General features: G+C 37.3%; 1 protein-coding gene and 1 long non-coding RNA gene across 6 annotated transcripts in view; one reads left to right on the plus strand and one right to left on the minus strand.

Moving 5' to 3' along the window:
• The window catches only part of LOC131017364 (AP2-like ethylene-responsive transcription factor AIL5), a 42992-nt gene extending 35075 nt beyond the window's left edge, over positions 1-7917 (minus strand). Inside the window, exons 1-3 of one of the 3 annotated variants that reach the window (XR_009099565.1) lie at positions 7515-7618; positions 7330-7419; positions 6928-7220 (exon numbers count right to left, since the gene is read on the minus strand). Coding sequence is in view for 1 of the 3 variants with exons in the window: in XM_057946095.1 (XP_057802078.1) it covers positions 7213-7220; positions 7330-7419; positions 7666-7885 (318 nt within the window). In the remaining 2 variants the exon portion in view is untranslated. Of the gene's footprint in view, positions 1-6927; positions 7221-7329; positions 7619-7665 lie in introns of those variants that run through there. The other 2 variants (XM_057946095.1, XR_009099566.1) reach the window with 2 other exon arrangements.
• Positions 1714-4710, plus strand: LOC131017366 (uncharacterized). Of its 3 annotated transcripts, XR_009099569.1 has the most exons (4): positions 1715-2144; positions 3545-3651; positions 4142-4245; positions 4503-4710. It is a non-coding gene; the product is annotated as an uncharacterized LOC131017366 (long non-coding RNA). The 3 variants fall into 3 exon arrangements; XR_009099567.1 differs by having other exon boundaries at positions 1714-2144; positions 3545-4245; XR_009099568.1 differs by lacking the exon at positions 3545-3651 and having other exon boundaries at positions 1716-2144.
• Positions 7918-11195: the final 3278 nt, after the last annotated feature.

The following is an 11195-nucleotide window of genomic DNA, read 5'->3' on the forward strand; positions in this document are numbered from 1 at the left end:
TAAATGTGCTTAATATTTTTCTCACCCTCTATTGTCTTGTCTTTGTGATAGGATGATAGTAAAAATAGGGGCTGTGATGATAACTCAAACTCAATTGATGGCCCTTCCCTAGTGACAGAATGATCAATGTGCCAAAGGTGGATATGTGAGGTTGGCCCATTTCTCATTCTTTCCTCCTCTTTCTTTTCTTTTGTCTGGGCCATCTCTTGGGCCCAAAACCGAGCCCAATTCCCAAACCCTAGCCCACTCTCCCTCTGATATACCCAACCCCAACCCCACTCTCTCTCACTTCACTCAGCGTCGCTTCCCTTACCCTAATTCTCTCTCTCCCCGACTCCTCGCCTCCTCCACCTTCCCACCACCCTTTTACCTTAGTTTTTCCCACTACTACAAAAATGCACATACATAACACCTCATACATAACGGTTTTTTAAAAAAACCGTTATGTATGAGCGCATTTTTAGAATAGATAACGGTTTTGACAAAAAACCGTTATCTATGTAGTGTTGTCCATACGCTTAGATAACGGTTTGAGTTATTCCGTTATATTTGTGCGTTATCTATTAGATATATACATAACGGTATTACAAAACCGTTAAGCCGACCGTTATCTATGAGCATCTTTTTATAACGGTTATTCCGACGTTACCAAAAACGTTATATATGACTGTCATTTATAACGGTTTATTAAACCGTTATGTATCATCGTTGTGAAAACTGTTATGCATAAATATATATATATATATATATATATATATATATTTTAAATTTATATTATATTATATTATATTTAAAAAAATTTTGATTATTTTAAAATCTGAATCTATTTGTAAATATAGACTTTGAAAAATTAAAAATATAATTCAAAATTCACATATTTACACTTTTGTTTTTAAATTTCACAAAATTCACATATTTACACTTTTATTTTTAAATTCCAAATTTTTAAATTCCAAATTTCATTAAAAATACAATTCAGACATTGGAATAATTAAAATAAAATATAAGATTTTAAAATTAGATAATTTTTTTTAAAAAAATAGAATTTTAAAAATTAAAAGAAAAATTAAAAAAAATCAAAAAATTGGCTTCTTCTTCCCCAAATTGGCTTCGACACCTCCACTTTCCCCAAAAACTTAAAGAAAAACAGGGCCTCTGCAATTCTTCTTCTCCATCCGCCTTCTTCTTCGCCTCTCCTCCCCCCATCCGCCTTCTTCTTCCCCAAATCGACCCCTCTGCCATATACCAACTCTGTTCGCCCCGATTCTCCACCAAGTCCTGACTTCGAACCATGCCGATGCTCCAGCGCGGCGCACACTTCGGCGACCCGGATCGACGCCTCCTTCACCAACTCCAGCACGGCGCACGCTTCGGCGACCCGGATCGAACCAAGTCCCAGCTTCGAACCCTAGGTTGTCGCAGGTGGCCTGTCATCGAAGCTTCTCAGGAAAGCCAACTTTCCCCTCACGACCTATCTCGAGCTCCTCACTTTTTTCCCCAAATTCAGAACCCTAGGTCGTTTGTCGCCACCGCCACCGCTTCCACCGGTAGTCACCTCCCTCGCACTGAAATACTCCGATTTTAATGGCAGCGACCCTCTCTCTCTCAGATAATATGCACAAATTGGGCACAACTTTATCTTTCTAGGGTTCTAAATTGCTCCGGTAACGGCAGTTCTCTCCAACTCCAGTAAGTCCTGAACTCTGCACTTCTCTACTCTGGGTTCGAATTTTAAATTCTCGAGCAATTTTGTAAGTTATGCATACTTAGTAAGTTCTAGTTCTCTTCTTCGGAGAACGGGGTGTTGCAGTTGATTGATTCTTGTAGTCCGACTTAATTCAATTGCTTCTTGCACTGTAGTTATTGAATTCGCGGGGGGATTCTGAATTCTTGATTGCTCCGGGTCCGAATTGTTATGACAGTTTTCTTAGGTGGTAAGCTTTGCTTAATTGAATATTAGGCATGGTGGATGCTCACAATGAAATCATGTCTTGTATTCCTGTGCTCTAAGACCTAAATTTGAAACTGATCGTGTATTGTTAGGCTGATGCTGGAGGTTCACCCTCACTTGTTGCTCGAGGATTCAGCACTGTTCAGGCTGCTAGTGGTGGTGAGCAACTTGAAATTCAAGTTCCAGTTGAAAGGTTCATTCTTCATTTCTCATCTGCTATCTCTTTATCTATATGCATATATTTATATGTGTATTTGTGTTTTTTTTATTATTTACTATGTTTGTGGAACTGAGGTGCTAAGTGATTTGTCACAATTTCAGAAACGACTATCTCTGTCCTTGGAATAGTCATTAAGCCCAGATTCCTTAGACTCTTCATTTCTAAACATATTCATCTTAATAAAATACTGCTCAACCTCAGATGTATTTGGCTAAAACTGGCAGATTTTTTCATATATTCCAGATTTGAACTTGTAAATTCTTTGAGGATGAAGTAGTGCAGTCCCTCTGAGTAATCAGCTTGGTGACAGCTTCCTACATCTATATAAATCAAGAAAGAAATTAATTAGTGAAGCTAGTTTAAACACAAAAGTGAGAAAAGGGAAAAGTTTAGCTGTTGGAATATTCTGAGTTTCCTTTATCAATCTGCAACTCTATCCGCTTAGTTCTCCTACATTTATGCACGTACTCCACCACAGTTGGACCACTGCTCTTAAAACTCTTTAATTTGTACTCCCTCCGTCCACGAAATGAGTATCCATTTGTGGACGGCACGGGTTTTAAGAAATGTATTGAGTGTAGTGTGAATAGAATAAGGGTCCCACCTTTTTTAGTGTATTAATTAAAAAGTTTTGTGGGGTACACTTGCCAAAAAGGGAAATGGATACTCATTTCGTGGACGGACGAAAAAGGAAATATGGGTACTCATTTCGTGGACGGAGGGAGTATTATATTTTGTCTTACCCTCTTGAAATTTGTTTATGGGAGAGAGAGCGAGAGATTGTATATATATGTGTATATATATAAAAATGGTTATTGTGACGTAAGAGCTAGCTTGCTTGTTGAGTATTGAAAGCTAAGGCTGCCTATGGTTCATGCTTGCACATATGGAACTATTACTTTGAAATTGATGCTTCATTCAATCAAAAATATTGTCTTTGTAAATAGCATATCCTAATCCAAGATTCCCAGTTTTTTTGCATGGAAATATGGAGCTAGATTTAATGAAGTAACTCCCACTCTAGCTATATAGCCACCCATCTCAATATACGTAAGATGTTCGATGCATGACGCTCTCTCCTTCTATCTCATGAGAAATCTATTTTTGAGTGAAAAAAATGCGCTATGTATATTTGATATCCATATTGATTGAGTGTTGAAGATTGGTCTTGACAATTTACACTTGAAGGAAGAAAGTGTTAAACCACCAAAATTGATTAAGATTGCTGCATTGGGTATGACACTCAATAAAAAACATGCTTAATTACTAATTGTTTGAAGCATCAACTGCATATATAATCCTTATACCCTGATTACATAGCATATTGAAAAAACTTGTATGTGAAATGATATGATGTGCATTGGTATGTGCAGGGTCATAAACAATGGGTAGCAGAAGTTTTTTGAAACGTAGTGCAGTACGGGAATTAGCAGTTTTCTGTTACAAAGACTTAAATCGCTACTGTATTTGTTTTGGTCAGGTGGAAATCAATGAAGCTTGGAAAGTTAAAAGTGCTCCATTGATATTGATTGAGTTTGAGCATATTTTGAGTCTCATCTTTTTTTTTAATGCGATGCGGTTGCTGCTTGATTGCTTTATGGTAGTTCTCAATCGAAAATTTTCTCATTTTGTTAATTGTTTGGAAGATATGGATGAGTGAGTGATTTATTGCCCATTGGTTGAATTGGATGGTTGTGTGACTAGCTTGTTTAGTGTCTTCCTTGATGTGAGGGGAATTGTGATTATGAGGATTACTCAGCTTGCCGTCTAATTTGTAGAAATTTGTACATGGTTTTGTGTTCACTGCCTTTTTTGTTTGTATCTCTAGTTTGTGGATAATGAAGTAGAAAATGAGCTGTAATGATGACGAAAATGGGCTTTTAGTTTGGTTGATGCATTTGGTTTTTGTTGTGATTTAAGACGTTTCGAGCACTGCTTGCATTTAACATAATGATGCAATATTGTGATAGGGATACACACATAAGTTTGAGATGGCATAGACATGTTTTGGAGAGATGGGGAGCCATTTAGGATAATTGGAGGAGACTTGCATTATTTCCGAGTGCATCTTGAGGTATGTAAGGTCACTATTATGTTGGTATTTTGTTTTACCTTGGACCAAAAATCATATGCTTGTTCTTGCATCAATTTTGGGTACTTTTAGTGCTTAGTAATATTTTCCTAAAAAATGTGAAATGGAGAAGTTTTTAGTGCTTAGTAACTTGATAGGTTTTGTCCATTTTACCAATCACTTTGATATGCTTTTTAAGTGTTTATCATGATGCTCTATATTGTGATTGTTGGTTGGCTCTTTGTATGATTTTGTGGCAGGTTTGTGGTGGATTAAATGTGTCGTACGTTGAGCTGAAGAGGCTTGTGAATTCACAAGAAAAGTTGTACCATATGGCTAGCTAGTTGCATATTTAATATGTTTAGTATTTTTGTAAGGCATAATAGTATAGATAGAGCAGTTGTTGAATTTTGACTATATTCAAATCTTGTATGAATTCTTTTTATGATAATAATATAAAATTAAATATTTTGGATGATATATAATATTATTATTGTTGGTTTTATCATTTATACTGTTATGTATAAATTAATAGATAACGGAGAAATAGAAATCTAATTACGGTCAAAAACGTTATACATAACGGATTACCAAACGTTATTAATATCAAAAAACCGTTATGTGGTGTGTACATAACAGTGAATATTAAACTTTCATGACGGTTTGAAACGTTATGTATAATACTATAGATAACGGATATAATACGTTACTTATATATAAACAATCGTTATGTATAATAGAATAGATAACGGATATAATACTATAGATAACGGATATAATCCGTTATGTATAATAGAATAGATAACGCTTAAATCTCCGTTATGTATGAAATCCACATACATTACACCATTATATATTACGGATGTTTTCGCACATAGATAACGGATAAAATCCGTTATCTATGAGCGAATCTGGCGTAGTGTCCATCGCCTTCAATGGCGTTCCTCCCTCCCGTTGCTGCTGCTCTCCTTAAATTCCCTGATGCTCTCCCATATAGGGATAACCGTAGTATCAAAGTGTGAGAGGCTCTGCTATTCCTTTCAAATCTGTGGTTACTTCTTTGATAGTACGGGATTCCCTGTGTGGGTGGTGGTATCACCGGGCCTTCCTGTTCACCGGAGCCCTGTTTGGTAGTTACCTAAGTAGATCTGAGCCGCCGGAGTTCTGTACTTGGCTCCTGCTGTTGGTGGCTCTGCTGAGATCTAAGAAGCTGCTCCTTTGTCCATTCCGTGGTCTTGATCATTCAGCTGCCGGAAGGGTTGCTGAGTACAAGGGAAAAATCTGAGCCCCAAAGTGTCCCGAGGACACCTTTTCCCATTCTCCGAACTCTTTCTTTCTTTTCTTTTCCCATTTCTTTTTCTTGTATCTCTTTTACTTGCTTTATCTTTCCTTTGTGCAGATCTGAAGAAGAGACAGAAGAAGTAGAAGATCTGTGGAAAAGAAGACCAAAGAAGAAGATCAAGTGCTTGAGCACGAAGTGGGGAAGACAGAAGGTTCGGGAATCAAGCGGTATAACCCTGGCTAGGCAAAGATACCCTACAAATAGTATCATTAGAAAGTCACCGTGAAACCGGTTTCACAGCAGAACAACTCATATATAAAATGGGGTCCCATTTAGAGACTTTTCATCACTTGCGCTTTTGAAAAAAAAAATAGTGGTAGTTCTCGTGAAAGAGTAGTCTTTGTTTTTCATTCTAGACGATGGGGCCCCACGTAGGAATTCAAATAATGTCGTTCATGCTCTTGAGGAAAATAGGATCGGAGCAATAATTCACGTGAATTAGTCAGGCTTTGATAGTCCTTTTCACTCATTTTACACGATTGGGGCCCAATGAATTTAATTAGGCACTTTTTTATTTTTATATATGGGAACGATGTCTATGGAAATGAATTTTGTTGTCTGGCCATTGTAGTCTATTTTTTATGTAATATTATTAAGGATAGTCGAAAATAATGAAACTGTGACGTTTATTTATGTACAAATTTGGACCCTTATAGAAGAAATAATTTGTGAATGTCAGAATCTTAATTTTTTACCGGACGTGTTAAAAATAAGTATTAAATGGTTATTTATGAATAGGCAGCTTGAAATAATAATATATCGATCAATAATTTAATAATGCGGAATTCATTTGTGATATATGTGAGTATTTTATAAAAATTGTGTGAGGTCGAATTTATGTGGTATGTATTCTTAGAATTTGCTAAACATTGAATATGAACTGATATAATATAATATATGTTTACGAATATTTGTAGCATCGAAATTTTGAGGAGTTAATTCAGTCTCGTCCTCTTCTCTCTATTCTCCTTTATTCTTATTTTCTTACAAGTCATATCTCTTATCCCACATTGATTTTAATCAAACTTCATCTTGACTAAAAACTATATAAATACTTGTGTAGTATCTGATCCTTCATATATTTGCACCATCAATTTAATTTGTCAATTAACTTTTAGTTGGCAAATAAATAGTTAAGTATATTTTTTATTAAAAAATAATTTAATTTATTTAATATACTTTGAACAATAATTAAATTTATTGGTCACATGCAAACATGTAAAAGCAAAATGATGTACTTTAACTATTTGAGCAATTAATAAAGCTTCTCAATACTAGTAATTAGTATGCAGTTTACTTAATTTGTTTATTATTTTCTCTAAATACCACAAAGTCCATCGAACTCTCCCAACAAAACCTTTTTCCTTTTTTTTTTAAAGTTATTAAATAATTTCTCAGCCTAACCCAAAATAGAAAAAGAAGGCACTGGAAATTTCCATCTATCAACTAGACTAGGGTTGCGCTCTCGAGTATGCTCTTCACGTCGTAACGGTTTATTTCGAAGTTGATGACGGCGTTTAGGCCTCGGAATTTGATCGCGGCGATGTCGTAGGCTTCTGCACCTTCTCAAAGATGCTACATATTCCTGCCTTGTCATATGCTTCATTTCCTCAATCTCTTTCTCATAGTTACTCATCTAAATCATGACAACGAAAAAACACAAAAAAATTGTGAAAATTCTAATATAAATACCGAATTAATTAAATATAGTATACCTATATGGAGTAATAAAATTACGTACTCACCGGAAAATTTGTTGTTGTGGTAGTTCCCCCAATACTTCATTGCTGCTAAATCATAAGCTCGAGCAGCCGTTATCTTCCTTATCATAACCCCTGCAATAATTAAAATAACATGAATCAATATATCTATATCTTTTCCTTTTTACTGCAAAATTATTAGAGAATTAGTACAAAAGGCAAAGACTTACCCAAGTAAACTGCAGTAGCATTTCAAAGTAATTCAAACCCAAATAAGAGAAGACAAGGAAAGAAACAAAGAGTTAATTAAATTCAAGAAAACCTTATCATAATATAATAATTTGAAAATACTTCCAATAATAAGAATATTAATATAATTACCTTGAGAGTGATTGTTATTTCTGTTGAAAGCTTCCATGATGCCAAAAGGTGGGGCAGGGAGATTCAGAGAGGGGATGGGAGAATCTGAGGGGAGATGGAAGCAAGATTCCCCAGAGATTTGTGCGGTTGAGATTTCATCAGAGGTGAAGTTGCCTATTTGTGGGTGTTGATGATCTTGAGGAGAGAGAGAGAAGCCTAGCCAGTTGTTCATGGAAGCCATGTATTTTTTTTGATTAATTAATAAATTACCCGGATTTAGGCTTTGTTTTCGCTAAGAATGCCGGTGAAATCTTCTCTTTTGCTTATAGCTAGCTGCTCACCCTCGGCGATCACCAAATCGTACGCACACAAATTACCACAGCATCGCCATCACATATATAGCAGGGAGAGAGAGAGAGAGAGAGAGAGAGAGTCGAGTGAGAGTGAGAGTGAGAGAGGAGAGAGAGAGAGAGAGGTGTTTGTGGAGTGAAGAATTGCGAGAGATCGAGAGAGAGTTGTTTGAGGTGTGAAGGATTGTGAAGGGATGAAGCATTATTTATGTCACGACCGGCCCTAATTAAGGATAATTAAGCCGGGGAAATCGTGACTAATGGAGGGAGATTAGAAGCGGGGTAGAAAGGGGATAATCAAACAAGGAAGGATCGCATTTCATCATTTAACAAAAGGGATATTTATAATATAACAGAAGTTTAGTCGTATAGACTCAAATAACTAGTAAGTTCAGATATCTCTGACTTAGCCAAATAAACATAAACTTCTGAGTACGCAGCGGAATATGATTCTGATTACATGTATGAAGACATGTAACCCTAGAGTTCATTAATACATAATAAGATAAAGAATCCCGCTCGTCACTTCATCACCATCGGCAGCTACTCAACCTGCACATTTAGAAATATAGCAGGGCTGAGTACAAAAGTACTCAGTGGGCACGTATGCCTAAGTATAAAAATACATGCTTCAAAACTATAAATTGTCATGCCATCATAAACAGTACAGCAAGGGAGTTTTCGCTAAAAAGGCCCAAGCTTACTAAGTTCATTTGTGATTCTTAAAGTTCGTCTGCAGACTAAGTTCTCTTGTAATCTATCATATCTGGAACTTTGTGCCGGAGAGGTGGCCACCTCTCACGAACACTTGACCGGCCAACCCGCTAGATGACTCACGGTCACTGGTGTACACTAGTCCTGGCAGGATAACTATCAACTGCTCAAGACCCGAATTCGATTGCATCATTGGCAAAGCCAAAGCAGATAGATATCATACTAAAATTTAAACATTTTATGGCAAGACAATACTTGAAATAACTTTAACTCAAAGATTTTGTCATGAAATAACTTGCTTGAATGTAACATTTAAACTCATTTGATATATATGAAACTGAAATTAACAGTTAGATCATCCCATGCATTCATTCGTATAAGAGGCCTACAACACGCAGGGGATCTCTATATACGTATAGTAAAAGTAATGCCCACCTGATAGCAACTTTTGCTTTGGTAAATTAGCTCCTTGACTGGCTATTATTACTCTCGCTTCACCTTTATTGCGATGATATAAAGTAAGATATATGCTCGAATAAAATCCTCAATTAATGAGAATGCGTAATTTAACTATGCATGACTCGTATTCCGATAATTATTATTCTGAGATAATAATCTGGGAGATTCTATTATAAATCATAATTGTCGGATTAAATAAATAAAATTAACTAATTGAGGATCGTCTCATGAGGGTGGATAAATAATTAATCCGCTCATCTTAGAGTATTCTAACTCTCTTACTAATTAATAGCCTCATTCTAAATTAATCAATAATTAGAATTAGCTCAATTAAATTAATAGATTAATCTAGACTACCCTTAAATTGGGCCTGATTTAAGCCAAAATAATAATGGCAGTCCAAATAAAATTAACTCTAGCCCAAACTAATTAAATACAGCCCATTATCAATTTAGATCTGCAGCCCACATAATTAAAATGAAGGCCCAATTTTCGGCCCAAAGGGAAAAAATCAGATGGCCCAACACAACTCAAGCCCAACACATTAACCCTTCTTCTCATTTAGCACAGCCGCTTCATCTCTCTCTCTCTCTCTCTCTCTCTCTCTCTCAAAATTCGCCCCTCTCTCTCTCAGCCATAAGTTCCGCCGCCGCGGCTTCGTCTCCGGCGAAGGGCGCCGTCTCCGATCACCCTCACCGTCACCTTCTTCTCTCTCTCCGTCCGTTCACAGATCGCCCGACGACAGCCGAAGAAGTGGACTGCCGCCGCTGCAACTGGAAGTCCGACGTGATTCGTCGCGCCACTGCACCCGTAGCGGCGTCCGCTGGTCGTCAGGTCGCCGACTGCTGTTTCGCCGGAGTCGCTGCCTGAAGTTGCTGCTGCTCGTCGGTGGTCAGCGGTCATCTGCTCTGGTCTGCTTCGGATGCCGATGCGTCAAATCCCGACACCGTCCTCTTTCCTCTCCGTAGTGTCCAAGAACGAGCCTGAAATCGGGAAGGTCGCTGCTGCTACTTCCGGCGAACAGTCAGGGTCTCGTTCGTCCTCCTGCGTCGGCTCTTCTTCCCAATCCGCTGAAGGAAAGAAGAAGCTCTAATCTCCTTGCCGTCGAAAGTCTGCCGCCTCCGTCGATTTCCCCGAGCCCCGACGCCGCTGCTGTAACTCAGATTCCGACAAGGCAGCTCGCCGTCGTCTTCCTTGAGCTCGACAAACAGGGCAGTCGCCCTCCGTCCGATTTCAAGTCTCTCACTCACACAGGTTTAAGGTGTTCTAACGAAAATCCATTAGTTTGGTTTCTAGTGTTATTCCAGTTGGTGCAGCCCATAAATCATCTAGTTTCCTATTTGATTATGCAAGAGATTAAACTAAACATGTAGTTGTTTCTATATCATAGAAATTCTTACTGACTTCGTGATTGCTAAGCCCCTTATGCATATATATACTCATTATATACTTAGTATTCATTACTGATCATGCTTGTTGGATGAAATGCTAATGGATTGAATAGGGGAGCTTAGTAATACCTGTGGATCCTTGTGTTTGGGTGGCTGCTGTGTGATTGAATCACTGGATAGATACACTCTAAAGTTTGGCAGAAGAGCAATGAATGGAGTTCCTCCTTCACGTGGGTTATTAGTGCAGGGGAAATGAGAAGTGAAATGGAAGAGAGTTGCTGCTGATATGTTTATTTGAAGGAGTGCATTAATGGCTATACTTGAGTAGTCTACTAAAATGGCTGATTTTGTTCCCACACGCATGCCTTTCCTTTCTTTTCTTGATGTAGTAGGTAGGAAGTTTGGTTTGTTTTCTTGATGTAGTAGGTAGGAAATAGGGATGTAGTGAATAAAGTTGTAAAGTTGTGATGTGATGAATAAAATAAATCATTCTCTGTTGGTAAATCTATATATGTTATTAATCTCGGGTCTTGCTAAAAATACAAAGTACTCTAAAATTCATATTTTGATTGCTGACTTCTCATCCATTAACATCGTGACTTGTAGAATAAATCTAAATTAATCTATAGATTTAATT

The sequence above is a fragment of the Salvia miltiorrhiza genome, chromosome 3 (genome assembly GCF_028751815.1).
Source record: "Salvia miltiorrhiza cultivar Shanhuang (shh) chromosome 3, IMPLAD_Smil_shh, whole genome shotgun sequence".
Lineage (NCBI taxonomy): Eukaryota > Viridiplantae > Streptophyta > Magnoliopsida > Lamiales > Lamiaceae > Salvia > Salvia miltiorrhiza.